Source organism: Coturnix japonica, chromosome 7, assembly GCF_001577835.2.
Source record: "Coturnix japonica isolate 7356 chromosome 7, Coturnix japonica 2.1, whole genome shotgun sequence".
NCBI lineage: Eukaryota > Metazoa > Chordata > Aves > Galliformes > Phasianidae > Coturnix > Coturnix japonica.
In genome coordinates, this window is record NC_029522.1 from 19,284,083 (window position 1) to 19,306,752 (window position 22,670).

The 22,670-nt window shown below is 41.6% G+C and overlaps 1 protein-coding gene across 4 annotated transcripts in view; it reads right to left on the reverse strand.

The window, feature by feature from the left end:
• KALRN (kalirin RhoGEF kinase) overlaps positions 1-22,670 on the reverse strand; it is a 434,957-nt gene that overhangs the window by 108,109 nt on the left and 304,178 nt on the right. For 3 of the 4 annotated variants that reach the window (XM_032445880.1, XM_032445878.1, XM_032445879.1), the window contains exons 1-9: positions 12,470-12,600; positions 11,720-11,789; positions 9,968-10,057; positions 7,321-7,413; positions 6,659-6,770; positions 6,188-6,378; positions 5,710-5,811; positions 4,875-5,017; positions 3,642-3,744 (exon numbers count right to left, since the gene is read on the reverse strand). In XM_032445880.1, coding sequence (XP_032301771.1) covers positions 3,642-3,744; positions 4,875-5,017; positions 5,710-5,811; positions 6,188-6,378; positions 6,659-6,770; positions 7,321-7,413; positions 9,968-10,057; positions 11,720-11,789; positions 12,470-12,564 — 999 coding nt within the window. In that variant the 5' untranslated portion in view covers positions 12,565-12,600. Of the gene's footprint in view, positions 1-3,641; positions 3,745-4,874; positions 5,018-5,709; positions 5,812-6,187; positions 6,379-6,658; positions 6,771-7,320; positions 7,414-9,967; positions 10,058-11,719; positions 11,790-12,469; positions 12,601-13,466; positions 13,534-14,444; positions 14,564-15,292; positions 15,476-18,272; positions 18,396-18,752; positions 18,869-20,131; positions 20,247-21,153; positions 21,304-22,670 lie in introns of those variants that run through there. The other variant, XM_032445881.1, reaches the window with a different exon arrangement.

Sequence of the window (22,670 nt, forward strand, 5' to 3'; positions counted from 1 at the left end):
CCTTTGTAACAAACAATGTGAAGTAGTACTACCTGCATCATATCCCAATTTCTGCTTAAGCAAAGATATCAAAGTGAGAAGGCTGTTCTGCCTTGATTTCAAGCCTATAGAGAAAAGAGAATCCTCTTGTAGATGTTTTGTTCCAAAAGCCTTAATTCAGAAAGGTCCCCGCATACTAGTTACATCCAATCAGAAAAAAAATAAATGTTTATTCTCAGTTTTTATATAATACCACCAATGCAGAAGAGGTCAAGATCTCAGTCTCATGACTTCTGAAAGATGAACTGAGTCCAGTATCTAATGGAAGAGATAAAAGTAGACCACGTATATTTATTTTCAGAGAGTAAAAACTTTTCAGTTCATGTATCAGTGCTTTTTTCTATATCCAAAAACAACAGGGAGAAACGAGGGCAGCTCTCCTCAGCATAAAAGCTGACAAAAAAGGAGCTATTAGAAGATGGACTAGCATCGCCAGGACCAGCTGTTTTACAGCCAATAGATCAATGGGCTTAACAAATGAGGATGCCCCGCATGCTAACATTTTCTTTATGCAGTCCCCCACTTCTTTGAATCCAAATACAAAGATTGAAATCCTGCCTGCTGTGAGCTGAACAGGGCAAGGATTTCTCCCAAAGGAATGGTTTTTAGACAGCACATTGAAGAGGGCTGGCCATGCAGAACAAAAGCTGTCTGGTCTGCCTTTTGGAATAAGATGTTTTATACAGGAAGTTCCCTAGAAGCTGACATGGGTGCTCAATGGAAATTACACTTACTCTAATAGTATTTGTTACCTGCTGATTCTTTAACACCAAGTCACGTCCATGAACCAACTTTTCCCCTCTATGTAATACTTTCCCAAAGGAAAAACCAAATAATTGGTTTTCAGGCCATGAGATATTTTAGGTTACAGATTGCATACAGACAAATTCATAGTATCCTGTATGTTCTCTCTTTCTTTCCTTTCACAAAGGTGCAGACCTACAGATCTGATAGTATTAAATGAAAAATTGAAAGTCAGAGCTCAGGGATAAGTGCTTTATATGACTGACCACTACCTGTACCCAGGAAGGCTGGAATATTTAAAGAATTGGTAACAGTGCTGGAGTTAGGCATGCAACTAAGAGCAATTCCTAAGAGAAACCTGCAGCCATAAATCCTGCTATGAATTACCTTCAATATAAAAAAGCTGCTCTGCATTCTCATCTGTATCCCGAGTGGCATTTTGTTACAAACATAAAGTTTGGAAGATTTCTTGCCAGCCTAAATTCTTAATCCAAACAGATATGAGCAATGCAGTGTGCATTCAGATGCGATTTGTGAGTTAATGCCTTGGTGTTTCTAGCACAAGATCCCTCTGCTTCCAGCCTGGCACACTGCTAGCACTGCCAGGCTCTTTGCCTGTACTTGTCAGTGAGGCTCTGAACAACTGGGTCTCGTTAAAGGTAGGCAGGAACTTTCTTCTGGCTCCTCTGGATGGAGATCTCACTGGAGCACTCAGGGCAGTCACTCAAAGCCTGATGTATAACATCTGGGAATAACTCTTCTAACAAAGCTGGAGTTTAAGAGATAGGAAGACTCCTATTTGCTGAACACTTTACCTATCAGAGCTGTTATCGGAACCACACAGGATAATTACAGTGTATGTTATAAAAACCTACGCCTGTATTGCGAGGCAGGATGCCTCCATGGGGTAATGCCATGCAGAAAACTAAGAGAATTGTCGAGTGATGTGAAGAGTTTGCTTCCCTTGGAGCAAAGGCCTGGCAATGCAGCACTCTAGGGACTGAATTCTCCACAGCTTGCTGGCATTAGCATCTGTGACAGCACGAAAGATGCTTTAGCAAGAGCTGCCTCTCTGTTGGAGGATGCTACACTAGTTGTTCAGATTCAATAAAATACATACATATATATTTAAGCTTTAACTGTACACTAGAATTTGCTTCTGTTCAGTAAAAGTACATACACAAATACCCTTAAGTCAGCAAGTGAACAGATCTGTCTTAAAAAAGTAAGACGACCCAACCCTTGTGCTGATTTAGCCTTTCCCCAGTGGTAACAAATTTTTGCCTGTGTGATTTGTTTCTCAGTTTAGCTCCTACATGCCTTTGCCTTTCAATTCAGTCAAGACCATTGTTTAGGAATTCCTACAACCTTTTTCAGCCCTGCATCCTGAAAGCAGCTGTTGCCATGATGGGCTGCCTTTCAAGGTAGAGCCCAATTGTCCCTTGTATTGTTGGTACTACAGATCTTGTATGAAGCTACAGCACTCGGTGAGGAGTGACTTACCCAGATCTTGCCTGCCTACTATAACTCATGCAACTGAGTCAGTGGCCTTAAGGCAAGGCAACAAATCTTGTGCCTAAAATTAAGCATGAGCTCAAGTAAACTCGTAAGCCAGGGCATCTCTCAGGAATGATAAATGTGAAAAACATGGAAAAGCAGGGTGAGTCCGTGTGGGTTAAAGACATAAGAAAGTATTTCTTCCACATCAGACAAAGTATTTGCATGCATTATGGTGTCCTTTGGAGTAATACTTTTCTAATGCACATTACTAGTCAAAATCAAAGAAACAAAAAGAAGCGACAACATGGAACCATGCTTTAAGATAAATAAGTTAAAAACAACAGGTAATTTATTTTCAATTAACCAACTCCTATTAACACCTCTGAGTTCAGCTTTCAAAACAGCCTCCACACAGAACATTGTGAACTTTCTGACCATGAACACACATTCTGAGTTTGAGAAGATACCCTTCTATCCTGTGAAAGTGGCAATATAATTAAAGCCCCGACAAACAGACATATCTGAAATGATTCTGTAAAATTCATACTTTTGCAAGTTCAATATATTTTCAAAGAAACACAGGAAGAGAATATGGATATTCTCTTATTATGTTTGACGAACCTCATAATCATATTTGAATTAAACTAACTAACAGCCTGTTTACTCCGATTACCAGCTGCTAATTTAGCTGAAGGCTGCAGCTGGAGGAATCGGGGTGACAAATTCAAGTCAGGCCTTCAAATGCAGGAGGATCTGGACTTAGATCATCTAACACACAAAACAGCGACTACATACATGCCAACAGCATGCAGCGTTCCAACAGAATGTTGTGTGTCTTGGGGCCATCCATATGTTTTAGCATATGTCCGCGAGGATGGGATCCAAAATCACAGTCTCTGGAAAGAGTAGGTCTCCCAGACCCTCAAGGTACCAGCCAGGATCCCAATTTTGCCATATTAATTGGTCTGTAAGCACCTGTATTCCCTCCAACAAAGTAGTGATTATAGCTCAGAGGGTAAACATGGAACACAATCATTTGCTGACTCAGAAGATGGATCCCACAAGGCAAGTTTTACTAAGGAACAAAAGGTTGCTCTGGGCTGTATTTTTTCAGAGCCAATTCAGCCTCTGTGCGTTAACCACAAAGAGCTGCAGCAACAGAGATGTTACCATGTGAAACAGCAGTATTGATGTGCATCTCAAAAGAGACTGGATTTTAATAGCCTGGCCTCAGGGAACACAAATTTTGACTCACTCAGCAAAAGACAAGTTGGTATATTTTGTCTTCTATTCTGCTTTTCACTCACATATTTTGGGAAGACAATCAGCTGCAGCATATTTTCACATTCCAGTCCTACCTTATCGCTGTCCACTGTATTCTGTGATGTCCTGGACGCAATGGAAATGGTGTCAGGTTGACTGCTTCCATCTCCTTGGCTGTCTGCATCTTCTACTCCATCTCTGCAAAAGAAGTAACAGGGAAGCAACTGTGCTTACTTAACGCACCACCTTGCAATGTGCACCACGTTATAGGTGGATTTGAGAAGTGCTGAGTCAGCATGCCAGAGTTGGCTTTGTGCTAAAATTACCTCGCTGATACAGCCCATGCTGCTGCATAACTCGTAATTTAGAATGATGCCACCCTCAGCCATAGGGTTGGGATTAGCATGTAATCACAATGTTAGTTGCTGGAAACAGGCTGGCGGTTCCCTGCATATTTACAGCACAGAAAATGCTGGTGTTCAGAAATAGCTCTGTAATGAGGGTGTCAAGCAGCATTTTTCCTTGAATTAGATTTCTGCCTTCACCAAAACCGTACAGCAGAAGCCATGTGCAGCTCAGAAGGAAGGGCCATTTCTCTTGTCTCACAGGAACCACCTTTTCAGGAATTTAGTGTTAATAAAGAAGATATCCAAACAAATGTGAGTAACGACAGTGTAGAGCCTAGGTCAGGATCTCCCTGGTGTCCTTGCTTGGTGCCTCTTTGGATACCTCATTAATACGGCCCACAGAAAGTGGCTGCAGGATAACATTTGATGAGGAATGGGAGATGCTCAAATTAGAAATGGCTTTTGGGAACACCAGCTTGACAACAAAACAGCGCCTTCACATTATTTCTTTTCCATCTGGGATCAACCAAAACAATTTAATACTTCCTCCCAGGCTGAAATGAATTTCATATTTGATGATGAAGGACAGATACTCCGCTCTGGCAGTAGACTGTCACAATGAGATATGATTTTCATATTCAAACAGTTTAAAATACCAGATAGGAAAAAAAACAAACTATTGTTAACATTCAAATCTGAAAAAGTAAATTCTACTTTTGGAAAGAAACATAGCTGTAGACTATGAATAAGTTTTTACTGTTCATTTCTCTCCAGTACTTTAGAGTACTAAAGACCTTCTTAGGGGTATCATGGAAAAGCTATTTTTGCAAAGACAACATAAAACAAGCAAAGGTGATGAAAACTGCTTTTAACTACAGTCAGAAAATGCAAATGAATTCAGTAAAAAACCCACAAACAATATATTGCTATTGGTTGACAAATCTCTAGTGACTTCATGTTGTATGCAGCAACTGAAGTTACCTTCTACTGTTGTTTCTCTGCTTTGCTGGTGTCTTGGGGAGCTGAATTGGCTCTTTCAGAGCTCCTTTGAGATGGATAATTCTCTCTTGGATGACTTCTCGGATATTTTTGATCCATTCCTGTTTTGTTTCAATACTGGATGCCTAAAGTTCCACAAGGCAGAAAGACAGACACTGTCACATTCCCAGTATGCCACCTCCTCTGAAGAATACTGGTTAGCTGAAAACACATGATTAACTTTCTCCACTGTGCTGCATTGCTCAAGCTACTGGCATACCTAGGAACCCCAGGAGAACTGAGGGTATTTTACCAGACCTACTTGGCAAGCAGCAGCAAAGCAGCTAAGCTCTGGATAAATAATTTAATGCTAGTAATACAGCACGTTTTGTGGAGGGGAAATAGGTTATCAGTGCACAGCTGGGATTTCCTCAGACTAAATAGCTACAAAATGAATTCTTCGTTAGAAACTCACTTGACTGAAACATCTTTCAGCTCTGGAGGGTTGAGGAAATTATTGACTGCTGATATGCCCAGATGCATAGGACTAACAGAATTACACCTCCCAGTCCAACACCCTGAGATGTGCCTTGTGTTAGTGTGCAGCTGCTCAACCTGGATTGCAAGAGATGCTATTTCAGCACAGCTTCACAACTGCACCGTCTTGTTTCACACTGTGGGCTTGGAACCAAATCACTCCTGATGCAGGCTTTACCCCACTGCAGACATGGACGCAATGTGAATATGAGGAGGGGATAAACTAACCTTCCACTTTAGGGCACCTGAGGCCTCAACTAGCAGCTCTAGAGGCAAAGAAAATAAGTGAGAAAATACTTACTTTCAGCACTGTTTTATTGTCTGAGGATGGTGTTCGTCCAGACCACAAGGCAAATTTACAAGGATCTCCTTCAACATGTTCAGTCACTCCCAGTTCTGAGGTCTGGTGTGGAGGAAAGATGATGAGAGATTTCATACAAGTTGAGCCTTGGGAGTTGAGAAAACTTTACATATATAGGGACAAGCAGGGAATGCATGTATGGATAAGACAGAAAACACAGAAAACCATCAGGGGGTGACAAAGAAGAGTGAGTGGTTTGACTGATCATTGTTGCATTTCCCACTCACACATCACATCTCGCTGTCCCAAACCTTTCCTGGCTCACTGTAAGTTTAACCTTCCAACGGTCCCAGGGCCAGCTGTTTCAGGTGGTGTGAGCATCCATACCCAAAGTAGGGACAAGTATGCCATCCCCCAAACTCTACATCTACCTACAAGAAACACAACAACCACATTATTTCTCTTCAGCCACACCTACCAGTAACTTGTTCTTGTAAACATATTTTGTGTGTCCTGAAGAGTCTTTGATCTCTTTGCTAAACACCAAAGAGATTTCAAAGAGAAACAAATGCCTCTCACGGCCTTTCCGAATGAGAGACTTGGGATCCCACACTTGGAAGGAATCCTGAAGAATCAGCTCTCCCTGGACATCTAGATTCTCATCAAACCCTAAATAGAGAACACAAAACACAATGGTTAACAGCTAGCAGAATATTAGTTCTTCATAGCCAGTAATGCTCAGAAACATCAGAGCAAGAAACACTTGAAGGAGTCTTATTCTTCTTTATGCATATTCATAAAAGACATTTATGGGCACCTCTTGCCCCAGTGAAAGTATTTTTTTGCTTTAGTTTGTCCACTGCCAGACATAACTATTCCGCCAGAGGCTGTTTTTCCACTATCACATGGCACTATTCATCTCAAGGGGACAGATTACACCCATCTGTACCTTCCAGCATGCTGACATGCATTGCATCATTGGCTTTTTTGGGGACACTGAGCATCACTTCCAGACCATCCTTGAGTTCCCCTTTGCCTTCCTCACAGCAGGTAAGCAGTTCCTAAGAAGCAATGCAGAACACCTGTAAGCAAACTGACCAACATGCTGGCTTTATCTCAGACCATGTTTTTGGTATGTAGACTGCAACACTGCAACCATGTCACTAAAAGTGACAGAAGAAAGCTGGACTGCACCCACCGTGGATGCTTGCAAATAGTTGGTGTCAAATGGGAGTGACTAGGAAGAAAGACAGTGAGGTGCTCTCTAATAGGAACTCACTCAGAGTGTTTCTGGGCAGATATTCAGCTGGGAGCAGGCCTCCAGCAGCCCCTCAGCTCAGTGCAGGCTGCACTACACCCAGGGTGGGTGAGCTCCTTCTGGAAGGAGGTTCTGCGGGTCAGCCCAAAGGGGTGAGCACTGAGGGCATGCATAGGCCATCCCAGGAACTCTGTTTATGCACTGCAGGCTTGCTGAGGTACTCACAAAGCTGTGGTAAGCCTGTCATTGCAGTAACCTGGTATGAGGCACAGAGCTGTCACTGCATTAGAAGTTAACTCGTTACAGCTGTGAGCTGCTGTGCATGACCCAATTTGGGCAGCTCACTAAGGTACCTTCAGGAGGAGCTGATATTTTGTGATCCTCTGGACAGGCTTGATTAAATAAGAAGAGATAGAGTTGGCCAGACCATGCCTTTGCTGAATTTCCTAGAAGAGATAAAAACAACAGTCAGTCATAGAAAGCTGTTAACAGATAGAGCCACCCATAACTTCAGTTCTGTATCTGTGTTTCTGTGAGTAGCTTTTTAACTCTCTTCCAGTTCACATGCAGTGAGCAGTGTGGTTCCAGAGCAGCTGACAACAAGCTGTGATGTCTCCTTTGGCCATTCAAACTGCAGGAGCACTCTGCAAGTTGAGCTGAGGCTATGTTGAGCAAGCCACACAGGCTTTAATTTATATATGACTTGTCTGTCAAGTCAATTGGTTTCTCTTGGCTATGAGGGCTGAAAGCAGAGTTTTAACATTCAGTTAAAATGAAGAGACACGAAATTAAATTGCACAAGTTGGGTGCAGTTTAGCTGTCTAAACATAAGCATCTTGTGCCATCTGAAAGCCCTGGGGTAGCTGAAATATCCACATGCGAGCAGCAGGGCTGACAGTGCTGACAGACCTATGGTTCTCTGAGGTGGCAGCTGGGGCCAGGAGAGATCCTTATGATACCTCAGATAGCACTGAATATTTCTGAATCTCAGCCAAAATGTCTGTTTTGATCACTGTGATGTGATAGTGAACTTCTGGCAACACTGATACCCTGTGAGGTCCTGCAAAGGGCCCAGCTGCCTCCTGCAGCTGGTTCCACTTGGAAAATCCCACAAGATGCTATTGCACAAATTTGGCCATCTAAAGGATGCTCTGATTCCTGGTGCCCTATAGGGGCAGGTTCTGTATGGAAGCAGAACAGGCCAAGATTCCCTGCCCTCTGCCAGGTTGCCTCCTTATACGGTGGGAGAAGATGAAACTTGTCTGCAGCTAGAGTGTAAATTTTAGTTTGGAAGGCTTATAGTTTATAAGCAAAGCAAGATCTGTAGGGAGGGAAAATAGTCATCTTTATCTTAGAATAAACCTACAGAATAAACTAAGCAAGTTCTCTGAACATCCCAGCTCCAACAGCACTTTTGCTAATTTTCTTCACAGTTTCAAATGAGATACATCACTTATCTTTGCTCCTTCCACTAATGAGCTAACCCTTGCAATGAGCCCTGCAGCCAAACCTTTTCTATAGACTTAAAGAGTTCAATTTGACTGCTGTGACTGCTTATTTTCATCTCAGTATCATGGTTTAAACAATCTGGGGGGATTTACAAGCAGGCTTCCTGCTGAGGCGTGTTATTCTAGCTTACTCGCTCTTCATCAGGGTGCTTTGGGAAATTCCGTGTTTGGGGGTGAAAAAAAAAGCCATCCTGCCATTTGACCACTGCTACTCTAAGGTAAAGATCAGAAGGATCTGCCATTACTATGCACTGCCTTGGTCACTTGGTCTGAGAGCCTAGAGGACTTTTTGGCAATAACCTGCACTCACTTTTCACATAGGCACTACAGGGTAGCCCAGAACAATTCCCTCCAGTGAAAGGAAGACATAACCTCTTGCAAAACAGCAGGTGCTAACAGTGAATGCTCACTACTGAGCAACATCAGGAAGGTTTCTAGCCTATACATAGAGCTGGAATGGGAAATCTTAGCAGAAGAAACACCTCCATACCCCCTAAGGATGCCTCACCCCTCCATCACTTTTCCAACACCACTACTATGAACCATTCAACAGGCTCAAGCGCCACCTCCTGGAAAATCCATTTCTGTTCAATTCTGCTTAAATCGGTGATAAGGAAACAAACTAACTAAGAAAGAACAAGGCAGAAGAAACACGTGTTCATCACTTCTGGCTCACATGAGTGCTCTCAATGCTTAATTGAAATGCTCTGATCACTGGCACAGACTAAACCCAGAGGAGCTGATTCATGTCAGCTGCCAACCACATTACAGGTTGGATCTTGCTGAGAGGTTACATTTGCAAGAGGATTTTCAGAACTTTGGAAGGAAGGCATTAGGTGTTTCTTTCCCCCCCTTTTTTTTCTTTTTTTTTTTTTTTTTTTTTTTTTCTTTTCTTTTTTTTTTTTTTTTTTCAGGAAAAGAATTACCTAAAGCTTTAAGCTAACAGATAAGCATGGCAAAATGGATGAGGCTCCAAAAATTAGAGGGAAAGTGGTCTATAAAACCAGGATTAGAGCCTGCAAATGTTTATGACCAGGTGTAGCACTTGTAAGGGAGACGGTCTAATTGCAAGCAGTGGACTTTTTACCAGCACAACGAAGCAGAAGTTACTGGAGTGGGTAAGATTTGTAGAACTGGTGGACAGGATGTTGTTTTGGATTTCTGGTCATAAAATATGATAGGATTTGCTTTTCGTTTTACCACTATACCTGGAAGCAGAGAGTATATCTAAACCAGACCTGAAGAACTGATTTGGTCTGAAAAATACATGAAGGCTCCCGTAAGAATGCTGGTCTCTGCTAAAAGAGGCTTGCCACATTGATGAAGATCACACATCACACTGCAGCCCATCAGTTTTCACAGCATGTGGTATCTGCAGCAGAATGGATAACCCAAATGCCAAGGCACCAAAAGGAATCTGTTGCTCAGATGTAAAGATAAGGTGTTTCAGCTGTGGTATGTGTGCAGAAGGAAAACGGCAATAGCTGCTTACATCAAAGAAAGTCCCTGCATGTTCCAGTATGAGCTGGCTGGAGTCAGGCTTGTTTTTGCAGTAGGTGACATACATCTGAAATTTATCTGCCTGTGAAAACAAACATCAAGGGAAAAGCAAGATAAGGTATTTTTCTGCTCTCACAGTCTCTCATTAAGGCTCTTCAGGACAAATACAAGTGATAAAACCCCACTTCTAAAGCAATGTAAGACTTATGAATTATTTCTTAGCAGCAGTTCATACCTTACCTGAACAGTTCTGAGGGAATGAGGTGCACCGTATAACAGCTATGGGAGGCTTTTTTTTTAACACTTGTAACAGAAGGAAACTTAAAACTTTAATCCAGCTGAAAAATAATTTCTGAGAGCTCTGATGAGGTTGCACAGATTGTATCTGAAAGTCAGAAGGTTTCAAATCCCAGCCATGAAGTGTTGGCTCTATCACCTATTTGCAGATAAAGCCAGCGTGGAAACCCTGAGCAAGAGACTTCCCCAGCTCAAGCTGGCTGGACCCAACACTTCTGACTTCAGACTGTCTCAGATCTGTGACGTCTGGCTCAAACTTGCCTTTCTTACCTGGGTTCAGACTTTAATGGCTCAAACTTTATGTTGTGCTATGAGTGCTTTGCATTTCATTTCCTAATTTATTTATTTTTAAGAGGAAATTAAAAGCATCTGTGTTTTGCCTTAGAGCAGCTTCATATTGCTCAGTGTGGGTCTTGGGGAGAGGTGGGCAGGCAGGCAGAGGATGGACTCCTCTGAATAGTATAGCATTTTCCATACCAAGGATCTAAATAACAAGACCCTGCAATTAGGTGTGCAGTATTGTGTGTATGTCTATAAGCACACACAGCACTGAACACGTAACAGAATTATAGAATTGCTCAGGTTGGAAAAGACCTTAAAGATCATTAAGAAGATTCTACACAGAATTATATGGAAACATTTCTATTTTTCATACAGATATATCTTTTTCATTGTAAATAATATTTCTGTGTCAATGTCGTCAGTATTTGTGTCATGTTTTCAAATCAAAAGCCCATTTGAAACCACCCAAGTATGCTCCTATTTTGGTAAATGAAAAAGGTTCTATAGTGACTTCAAAAATATTAATTCCCAGCTTTACAACATGTAAAACCAGCAGAGAAAACATGAAGATGGCTGAATTGCCTGGCAAACTTCTTGAAAAGAGAATGGTTTTCATACAGATGAACTACTGTAGCCTCCTGTGTCCATGAAGACTCTTAGTATCAAGATTTCAAAGCCTTCTTGGAAATCTTCCTGGCAGTGAGTAATGGAATGAGAGAGTAAAGTGGCTCAACAGTTTGACACTAATTTCTGAAGGAAAATGATGATAAAAGATGATGTTTGTGCCTCTGTAAAAGCCTCGAGCATGACAAAATTCCCTAAGGAGAGTAGATTATGATTTATTCCTCTCAGGGCCCTTTGCAGAGGAATTAATGTCACCCCTAAATACACATCTGGTTTGACAAAATCCTTCTAAACTGGTTGTTGAATCAGCAGTGGTAGGCACTGTGCTGGTCAGTGCAGGATGAAGAACAGGTCTCCAGAAAGCCTTCATGCTGCTGCTCATGCGAAGAGCTAAGGAAGGGGAGAGCAACGGAGGAAGCAGTTCTTGTTACTGATTAGCCCTTGTCACCAAGGAATAACCTTTGCACCAATTCTCAGCTTGTTTCTGTCTGTGCCAGAGGAATTAATTTGAATAAGTAAAGAAAAGCAGCTGCTTCATTACCCAGGTGACAAAGCAGTGACCCACATCCTCAGGCAGTTGCTCATATTTCTCGAGTTCTTTCAGGAAAATGCTGAAAAAAGAAGACACCAATGTCATTAGTTACAATCAAATACCCAAGAGAAGCAAAATGACCAATGAAATCAGTGTTAATGATTGGTAGTTGTATCTTGATTACGAGGCTAATCGAGTGTGCTGCCAATGGACAAACTGTGTCCTTGCCAAGACTATTTGTGCATAACTGTGCCCAACTCAACTACAGTGAAAATGTAACAATCCTTAGTAGAAATCATCGTGTTTAGGAAGAACCAGACAGTGAATCTTCAAAAAGATCACTCGTTATGTGCTCGTGCATAGGAAATGCTAAAAGTTAGATGCATCCACCAAGAAGACCACCCTTCATCAACTGTAAAGCTGAAGGCCTGCTGCCTCAGTGTCCAGTTCTTCTGCAAAGCACAAATACTGTGCTGTGAGGCAGAAAGCACTCACGGGACTACAAAGCATTGGTGTAATATGACTTCAACACTGTTAATCAACCATAGGCAAACTTTAAACAAAGATGCAATTCACTGCTGTAAAATAAGCAAAACAAGACATCAAACATTATTTTGCAAACCTGGATCAATTGCTTTGCATTCTGTTGTGCATTCTGCTGCAGGCATTCACAGTGAACACCACATAGATGTATAAGTATACACATGCCTTTAGTTTCCTTAGTCAGCAAACATCAACAGAAATGTTAGGAAAACTTACTTGTTATGGAAGTCGTATATCTCCTGAATATTGCCAAAGATGATGTGTTCTTTATTAAGGATCCCAGGGGGTATTTCTTCCACTCCACTTGTCATTTCCCATAGATAAGTCTGGAAGACATCATCAGTTCTTAGCTCTGAGAATAAATGCAATGCAAAAAAATAGATCTCCTTGTTTATCTGCCAAAGGCATGGGCTGACAAGGGAACTATGTGCTTCGAGATTAAACAAATAAGGTAAAAAAACCAGATGTTCCAATGTCACAAAAAGCTCCCCAGAGAAATTTGAAGTGCTAAATGCTGAGAAGCTGTCTGAGAAAAAGCAAAAACATGTCAATGGCACCTGTCTGTGCTGTCCAGCTGATGTTGTCCAAGAACTGCAGGCAGAAACAACTGAAAGATAAACTGGATTTGCCACTTCAGTAGCATCAGACACAGAAAAACCATTTGGAACTGCAGGAATGTGAAACCTGACAGATTTCACTAAAGAAAAAAACACTGTCTTTTGCCCTGAATATCACAGTCTCTTTCAGAACTACCCTGCTGAAGAGCTAGGTAAGGTATTTGACAGTGCATATCCAGCTCTTCCTTTAGCTCGAGGTGATCTCTAGCTTGAGATGATCCAAAGTAAGAGATTTAAATTCTTAAGGAAATGCTGCATGACTGAAGAAAGCCCAGAATCCAACAGATTTCAGGTCAATGCACAAACTGCTCTTTACTGAATTCAGAAGGTCGCTCTTACTCTCTGCACAATGAGCACAGCTTAGCAATTAAAGACACACTCAGGTGGCCCCAGCGGAGCAGACTTTAGAAGTATACGTGGGGAGCACAGGGCATAGTTCTGCCGTGGGGTGACAGGCTCCCTCTACTCACATTCAGCTCCCACTGCAGGACATGACCCTGTGGTCAGGCACCAATGGTGGGTACTGTCACACCACTGCTGCAAAGGTTACCATGCCCTTCCTAAAAGTACTGGGCACCCTCCAGGCTGTAACTTACCTCTAAACATTCATGTAAGTCCCTGACATAAGCTTTCTCTGTCTGAAGAAGTTCGGCCATAATGAATCTGGAAAAAGAAAGTACTTCAGGTGTGCTGGGCATAACAGACAATGTAATGAAAACACAGCATCTTCCTGTTGTCTTTATGAATCAACAGACTCCTACTCTAAACCTTCGGCTGCTTCACTTTGCACCCTTCAGTTCAACAAAACAAATATCACTTAATACTCTAGTCCCCTGTAGGGTTATTTTTTAAACAACTCATCTGCATAAAATTCTATTCAGTTGTATTTTTGCAAAACTGAGGAGTGATTTACTGTCTACTTGTCAAACTTAAATAGCTGATTTTCAGTAATTTTATTTTCCTTGAAAAAAGACTTGAGATTCCTCGACAAGACTTGCAACTTCACTAATATGCAATCGTAAGTCACCCTGAAACCTGAATTTCAGCAGCAACACTGATGGGATTGGCAGACATCACTAATTTGAGGAGGTTACAACAACTTGGTATCCAAACCAGTGGGAACTCCAGCAGCCACATTTATATTGTCTCAGGCTGGGTGTCCCAATGTTCTAATGCTCAATGTTTTAATAACCATTGCCCTCTGAAGGAGAAATGCTACTGACTACTTCACAGATATGAGAAAGTCATCCCATTCATTTTAGCTGTCACATACAGCCAGAAAGAAATCACGATAATGAAGCATCTCAATGACATCTAGAGCTGATCAAAGTCCTCATCTCCCTCCTTTCCCTTTCTAAAAGTAATCTCTGATCTCTGATTAAAACCAAAAGAAATTCAAACTGTATGTTCGGAGATTCTCTTGCCACAGCTTTTGCTGTATAACTGTATGCATATCTCAAGAGCTCCACAGCTGGAAGAAGTTAAGGGCTGTCAGCCCATTCTGGTCATGCAGATATCATAGAATCACTTTTAGATAATGTGTCATGGCACTCTCAGTGAGTTTTGGGACATACTCTTTCTTTCTGGCCGACTTTCTTTTTTCTTCATTGACTTCATGATTTGCATCTCGCAGCTTTACCTCCCGGTCTGAAAGACTTGCTGGAATAATATCTAATTCAAGGTCCTTGTTATCCTAGAAACAATAACAGAGCAGACTTTAAGTCCATTGCAAGCCTACTGTTGTGTAAAATGCATTGTGGCTGGGAGATTAAATGCATAAGAAGGGATAAAAGGAAGTGGTCAGTAACCGTGTAAACCAGAGGCTCAACAAGGAAGAGTACATTTATCTTCAGGGTGTGAGGGAATTTATTCATCTTTGATACTTTACTTTGAGGGTGACCGATCGACAGGTTTTCAACTGTTTTTGTGGCCAGGAAATTGCAGGGGGTTCATATTTTTATGAGTCTTTTGCTCTGTTTCACTTAGCAGAGGTTAGAGATGAGGTTGGTGACCAATTCTTCATTCATTTAAAGGATGAGAGAATGGAAACTTACAGTCAAAGCCTGGCTCTAATTCAACATAATGGCACAGAAGTAATATTTATGTCTCATGCTAAAATTAATATAGACTTTTATTCAAATAATGCATTCCCCCTTCCTTCACAGTAGCTGGATGTTCTCCTAGAGAATAGTGCAACCAGTTGTTCGGAAATTATCTCTGATCTCCATCTGTCTCCTACTCCTATCACCAATATGTCACAAAAACCTCTTTATCATCAAAAAGAGCAGACCTGAGGCTGATTAAATTTTAAGAGGTTCTAATAGACACACGATAACTGGCAACATTCATTTCATAGCCTTCTCTTCCCTCTGTGACTTTCAGATTTGGTACGAAACCTCAGAAGGACATGGACTTACAGTACCTCTGTATTGATTCCAAGGGCTTTCTCTAGGGAGTAGCGGTATTTCCCCATCCTGAGAGAGAAGTCACGGTAGCGTTTGTCAACGGTGGTGACCCACTTCCTGATTTCAGTGGCGTGTATATGTCCTTTTTCTACAAAGCTGTCAGCCAACTGGATGAGGAGCTTCACTTTCTCCTTTGTTTGCTGCCCAAAATATGGTCCTCGGTTATGTTACACTATCATTATTTCCTTCACTTTTATTTCACACAGCAATCAGAAAGAGCTCACAGTTTTATATATGTTATTAAACAGCATCTGTACTTCAGATCATGCAGAATCAGATGCTTTAAACTTTGCCCAGTAAAACATGAAAGGAATGACATTTTCATAAGGACACTTATGTAGCTGCAGGAGATATAGAAAGTCAAGTCATTTGAAACCACACGCAAACACAAAACATGCTGGTAGTTAGAGACATCTCCTCATAACAAAAAGCTTTTTAGGGGTATTTTAAGCCTTGGGGTAGAAGACAGGATTTTAAAATTACACCTCATAAAATACACCACGTTACTCTGAATCTGTACCTAGGTGGTTCTGCAGACCTGTGCAGGCAGGTCATTAACACACTGCATCAGGCCAGGAAGGGAGTTTGAATCACTACTCTCTGCATCAGAAACGTAGTGCCAGTTGGAACATTATGAAGTAAAAGATGCCTGAACTCCAAAACATACACTGAGCCTCCATCATCTTCCAGAGGTCTTTTCTATTTCATTTGGGTCTGATTGCCTCCTAGTCATCATGGCTTTCCATACAGAGGAACTTTGTGCAAACCTGGCACAGCGGGTAGTCATAAATTTTAGCACAGATTCCAAATCTACTGAGGGTGCCTGAACTGTGTTTAAGCCAGATAAAGCGCAAAATGCTTATAGAAAGAGTTACCAATTGTACAGATTGAACTCCAGCTGTAGTACACATGCTAATCCTCAAAAGTGAAAGGAGAATCAATTGGGTCCCTTGACATAGTGATGTGCTGCTCTTCAGATGGGGAGAATTATCCCCTTTACCAGACATAAGACATGCTGTCAAGTGCCTGATGTTACCAGCAATCTGACTACAATGACTACAAATGGACAAGTACATGTCAAATCCTTGTTTTCCCAAGTTTAGTTTCCTGTTTGAAACCTCATTGAAATTTCAATGACAAAATAACAGGAGAATCAGAGGCCATCCTAACAAATCAGGTAAGTAGTTAAGATTTGCTTATAAGTAGTAAAGGAGTTAAGTTAGTTAAGGAGTAAAAATCTGACTTCCCGTCAAATAAAAGGGTGTCTCATTCCCAAATGCTACTACTGTATTTGCTATCCAAACATTTGCTTTGGCCAGAAAGGTACTGGGATCAGGAAGGCTTTCAGTTACAGCTTACTTTGAGAATATCATCATCTGGAAGTGACTCACATTTACCAGGTTGCACATGGCTTTGGAAAAATTATAGGTCAGCAGTCCAAGAGAGATGTAACACAGCTCAAGGGAGCAGGACTAGTTGTGTAAGTGGAAGGAATGGCCATTAACGGTCAGTAAGGATCAAGGTATAAAACTTAATTCTAGGTTACATCATGAGTAGTTTGGATGCTCCAGGACACAATGGGATTTGCCTGATCCAAACTGAATGATAATTGGAATGACTGTAGATAGCTGACAGTTGGAGAAGTTCTGTTTGAGAAATGTTGCATGGTGCCTGTCTGATTAAATTAATTTCAGCCCACTACTATTTATCTCTTTTTATTTTTTTCTTCACAGATGTGCAAACTCAGGAAAAAGGAAAAGGACAACAAGAAGATAAAGCCTGTGAATCCAACCCAAGCAAGCATGGACAGCCTAATGAGGAATTTAAGGATTACAGAAGATCAATTTCAGGACACAGGAAAATGAAGCTACATGACAGTGAAGCTGTGGTCCTGCTGCAGCCTGACTTTGCAGTTTAGATCCTTATCAGTGACTGTTAATACCCCTGTGAGTTCACTGTCTGTGAATTACCTATGGTTTGAATTAATTTGTCTGAAGCAGGACCAACTCTGTAAACCCCATCAGATTTCTGAGAATTGTTCCATATAAATTAATAGATTCTTGGTAATGCAGCTTTGCTTTATGCTCACCCTTGAGTTTACAAACCCATTTATTTAAAGTACTTCACTGGGATCAGTGGAAAAAGATAAATGATCGTCTATAATCAGTCCAGCTGGAATTAATGAAACAAATGGTGATTGTGATGACAGAATCACAAAACAGTTGAGATTGGAAGGGACCTCTGGGTTCACCTGGTCCAATCCCTGTGCAGGCAGGCTCATCTGGTGCAGGCTGCCCAGGACCACGTCCTGGTGACTTCTGCAGACCTCCAAGGAGAAACCACAACCTATCTGGGCAAACTGTACCAGTGCTCAGCCATTCTCATAGCACAGAAGTGATTCCTGATAGTTGGAAGAAACCCCCTCTGTTTCAGAGGCCTCTTGTTCTGCTCCTGGGCACCTCTGAAAGGAGCTTGGCTCTGTCATCTTTGCATCTTCCCTTCAGGCATTTATATGACATGATGAGAATCCCCTGAACCTCTCCAGGTTAAAAGGAAGAAAGAGGGGATTCAAGATGACCATGGATATAACATTAATTAGGCACTCCACATCATTCTTGTAAGATTGTCTGAGGACAGAATTTGGCTATGTTCCATTAGGATGCTGTGCCCTACATGCAAATGGAGTTTCTCTTCATTCTGATCAGTGCAAAATGCTCCATAACCAGTACAGGCCGAGGGGGAGACTACCTCAATTTTGTACCCATGCCTTGCTAAAAATGAAAAGTCACAGTTGACAAAAGACATTTGTCTTTGGGTTAGGAGTTTCAGGATGAAAATTCAAAATCAAGAGAATGTTATCACAAAGATTTAAGGCATTGATAGGGCCATAAACATAGACCAGACAGAGGTCACAATTAGATTAGTATCATTCCTTACCTTCGCAGGTACTCTGAATTCCCCATATTCCTTCAAGAGTTCCTGAGTTTCTTCTGCTGATTCCCCTGTGGAGTTGTGAGTAGAGAGGTAATATTCGCCTGTCTCTTGGATCCAGTCCAGGGCCTGTGAATGTCAAAAGGAAAAAGGAAAAGAAAAGAACCAAAACAAATATTATTTATATTTCAAGAACTAATCCTCCAACAAAATAATCTGCCACATAATGGATATCAGAACAATGAGCCATAATATTGTGTGTATTAAAGTGCTTTCTAGGAAGACATAAAAAGAACACAATAATTAAAGCAGATGGGAAAGGACACAAAAGGTGATGTTTCCTAGGAGAAAAAGGCGTGTAGGGGATTCTATCTTCAGAAAGAAAAATCTGAAGAGAGAGAAGGCAGTCTTCTCATTCAATTAGAGCTCAATAAAATAAAACATATTTACACGCTGCCAGCACAGAAAGGCAGTGGGGTTTTTTACCTGCTTGGCACTGCGCTCAAAGACAACGTACTGCTGGCACTGATCTAATCTCCGCTTCTTCAGGGTCCAGAAGTGAAGGACCCGGTTCTCCCTCTGCAGCAACTCATTCAGGATGGCTGTAGGGCAAAGGAACTGCATGGTTAGTGATTCTGTGTATGCATACAGAAATAAGCCATAAAAAACCTGAATTCACTCACCCTGCCTGGACTGCACTCCCAAGAACAGCACCCCTGAGATCGTATATATTAAAACAAGTATTGATTCAAAGGAATTGTTCTAAAAAAGCAGTAATGAAAAAGTGGTGTTGCAGGGTTATCTGGTATAGGAGGATACGCTACTGTGGCATCCACTAGAGGGGGCAGAGGCTCACGCAGTCTGTGCAGCAGCCACACTATTTTGTATTAAAATAACGGGTCTGGCTCATCGATCCTTTACAGTGAGTTATTATGAGCATTTACAGCACCTTGTAAATAATCTCTCTTCCCTGAAGCCCTTTCTGAATATACTGATCAGTTCCCTGTATAAATAGTTTGGGTCAAATAAAGCTACTTTTGTTCTATATTGATGTCTTAGCTCTAGACGTGCTGTAAGTGTCCTATTAAGCAGTGCTTTTATTCTGAACTAAAGTGTCCACTCCAAAGATTTTCTGTTGATAGGCTCACTAAGCAAGTGAGTTACACATCTGACTTACAACAAGACTAATATGCAAATACTTCCAAACAAGAGCAGTGAAGAACACTGAAGCTTATATCAAACACATACATAGGGACTCGCTGAAGAAGTGTTCAAATAATTTTCCCACGATTTTCAGCTGCAGGGAATGGAAGTTCACAGCAACTCCAAAAAATATTTGACACAGTAGTAGGGGAAAAACAGACCAAAGTCAGAATAACACTGCAGAGCTGGTATTAATAGAAAGGAAGAAAAATAGTATTTTCAGTAGCACCATTTTCATCTTCTGTATGTAACTGCAGTTCCCATCCCTCCCACATGTTATAATGGCTGCACTGCTATTAACCTGTCTCTTCCTGCAGCTTGTAAGCCAGCCAATAATAATAATACAGTGCTTTAGTTCTGCGGATTTGCTTCGCTCACTCTTATCAGAGCCTTACAGCATTGCTAAGGCACAGATTAACAAATGTTTAATTTAGCAGAGAAGTGGAAACACTTCAAACATCTCAGATGTATAGTTTGATGGTAAACAGTGCTCTTTTGACCAAAGGAAACTACCCACAGGTAGATGGTGTGATGTGGGAGGGTGATTCCAGGGACAAAATCCTATGGCCAAATAAGCTTGAGGTTCTTTTTTTCATTTTTGGAACTTAGTACAGGGAGAAGCAAAGAAGAGCTCCAGTGCTGTCATACACCAGTGCACCAACCTTTCACTTGCTGCTCAGGCCCCCGTGTATGGCTTGCAACTCCGGGCATGCTGACATTGTTCCTGTGGATGTACTTGAGGAATACCTCGGCGTTCCTTCGAGCCAGTGTGCAAGCCTAAGGAAAATGGCCCCCGTCAAGAAGAGTTAGTAAAGACAAAGAAAGAAAGCAAAAGATACTCAAGCTCTGCCTATTTTGCAGGGAGATGTATGCCTCTTTCAAATGGAGGAGCTTCCTCTAAGAGTCAACAAACTCAGATAAGAAACTTACAGCCTCATGAATGTATTAAAATACATGAGTCATTTTGGATTCAGCAGTTGATTTCATATCTTAAGGCAAATTAATGACATTAATCAAGTATCTGGTTTTAAAGAACAAGCACCTCCCCTACATCTTCAGTTTAACCAGAGCTAACCCCTCTCTCAAAAAGAGCATCCACTGCTTCCAAAAGCGCAGTCTAGAGGAACTGTTTCTTAAGCCAGAGTAGTTTCATGTTGTGTATCGCTTTTAGTGGAAGGTGTGAGGCTGCCTGTCAGATGAGTTATCAGTGTTGGCTCTGCTGTTCTTACAGAGCAGCACCTGGAAGGCAGGAGGAGAGGTCAGTCTCCAGCCTAGTGCTGCCCTATAGAGTCACAATGGCTTCAGGTGTTAGCAGTTCTGCACTTACTGGCTTGGAGGACAGAATTTGACATTCTGAATGATTTGTATAAGGCGGCACCAAAATCCTGTCATTTATAATGCAACATTGAGAATAAATGCTTTGAACCAACATAATAAATAGCATCCTCCAAGTGCAATGCAAATATCACTAATTAGTCCTGATGACATCTCTCAGAGATAAACATTGACAATAATGCTTATCACCACTATTATAACAGTGTGGAATTAGCCTAGGGCTCAGACAGACAGCCAGTAACTGAACTGGAATTATGCCTCAGAGCTTCATCTCAAACTCACCAACAGTGCTCTAAATTGACTACCTAATGGGGAGATTTTCTGATTTATTGTGGAACTAAGCTGAGACCTTGAGAAAAGCCTCCTTCTGCTCCAGATGCTTGCTGATCAGAGGGATGACGTGGTCTATCTCAGCTGCTGGCCCAAGTTTATCTCGACCTCCACACCAGTCTTCATCACGTCTGTATTCTTGCTCCAGGCTCTCTAATACACTGCACACCTGAAACATACCCAGAGCACAGCAATTCAGTTATCCACAGTCATAACAAGGAGAAACACAGTCAGTAAAAGTCTATGAACCAAAAAATAAACTAAACATTTTAGACTATCGGCCATGGTATATGGGTAAAATGCTATGAAGTGGGCCCTGGACAGAATGATCTACTAGTTATTCTTGCCCACAGCAATCTGTACCATTTGAGATGCAATTCATCTGGCTTAGAGGTGATAAATCCTTCTTCTTTTCTAAAGGAGAAAGGAGGGAAGCTCAAAAGGTTGCAGGGGTCAGTCTGGTCCCAGTGGATCATTCAGAGCACAATCCCAGTTCCTGAAGGGTGCTTTAGGTCTGTTTAAATCCCACCAAGTCAAGGAACTTAGCACCCACTTAAAGAAAAACATATGCTTGAATGTTTTCCTGAAACAGGTCTGAAGCTGGAACTAATTCTGTTCAGCTGCATCTTAGCTACTCCTTATACAGCTTTTGCAAAGACTTATGGATAACAATAGACATTAAATCAGCATCGAAACCCAGGTGGATGCAGGTGTTCCACTGTAAAGGGCTTACAAAAGGATCTTCTATCTTGGTCCAGTAATGGGAACAAGTGCAGTCTGAAAGCTGTGTGCAGCAGGCTTGGACAAGGCACTGCAGATATTTAGGGCAACTCTCCGTGCCCTGTGCAGACACAGGAAAAAAAGCAAAAATTTTCCTGCGCACTAGAAACTTCTCCCTTCTCTTCTGGGGTTAGTCAACATCCACTCAGTTATTGCTGGGGGTCCAGCTAACCATGTTCACCCTCTTCTTGCTCACTCCTACAACCTTGATATGAACACAGGTTATAATTCAGAGGATCCCATGTGCTTAAGAGCATAGTTTGGAAGAGACTCCAGGATCACCCATACTGCAGAGCAAATGCCCCACATTATTTATGCACAGAAAAGCATTTCCATTTAATTTTTTGGCTCTTGAGAACCTTGGTAGTCTGTGATCACTTTGGTTAATTAAGTTAGAGAGAAATGGGACTATCTAATAGAGAGGGCTGCATCAGTTATAAGTAGAGCATAGTGCTCTTGGGGAGGACAGGCATGAAGAAGTTTGGCTGGTTGGGACAGACTCTCTGGCTACTATTCTAGCCGCATTTCCAGGTACTCAAAGAACTCAGGATCCAATGAATTACTGCCATCCTGTCAGGGATCATACTGCTAAGGGTCACAGATCATGGAGCCCGAGAGAAAGCAGCAAGTTTATGAGCACTCAAGACTGAATGATCTTTGCCCCAGCCATTTGCTGAACAGACACAACTCATCAACGAACTGGTAGGCACTACAGTATGCTTGTCTACGACTTGGAAATAGGAAAAGAGACCAAAC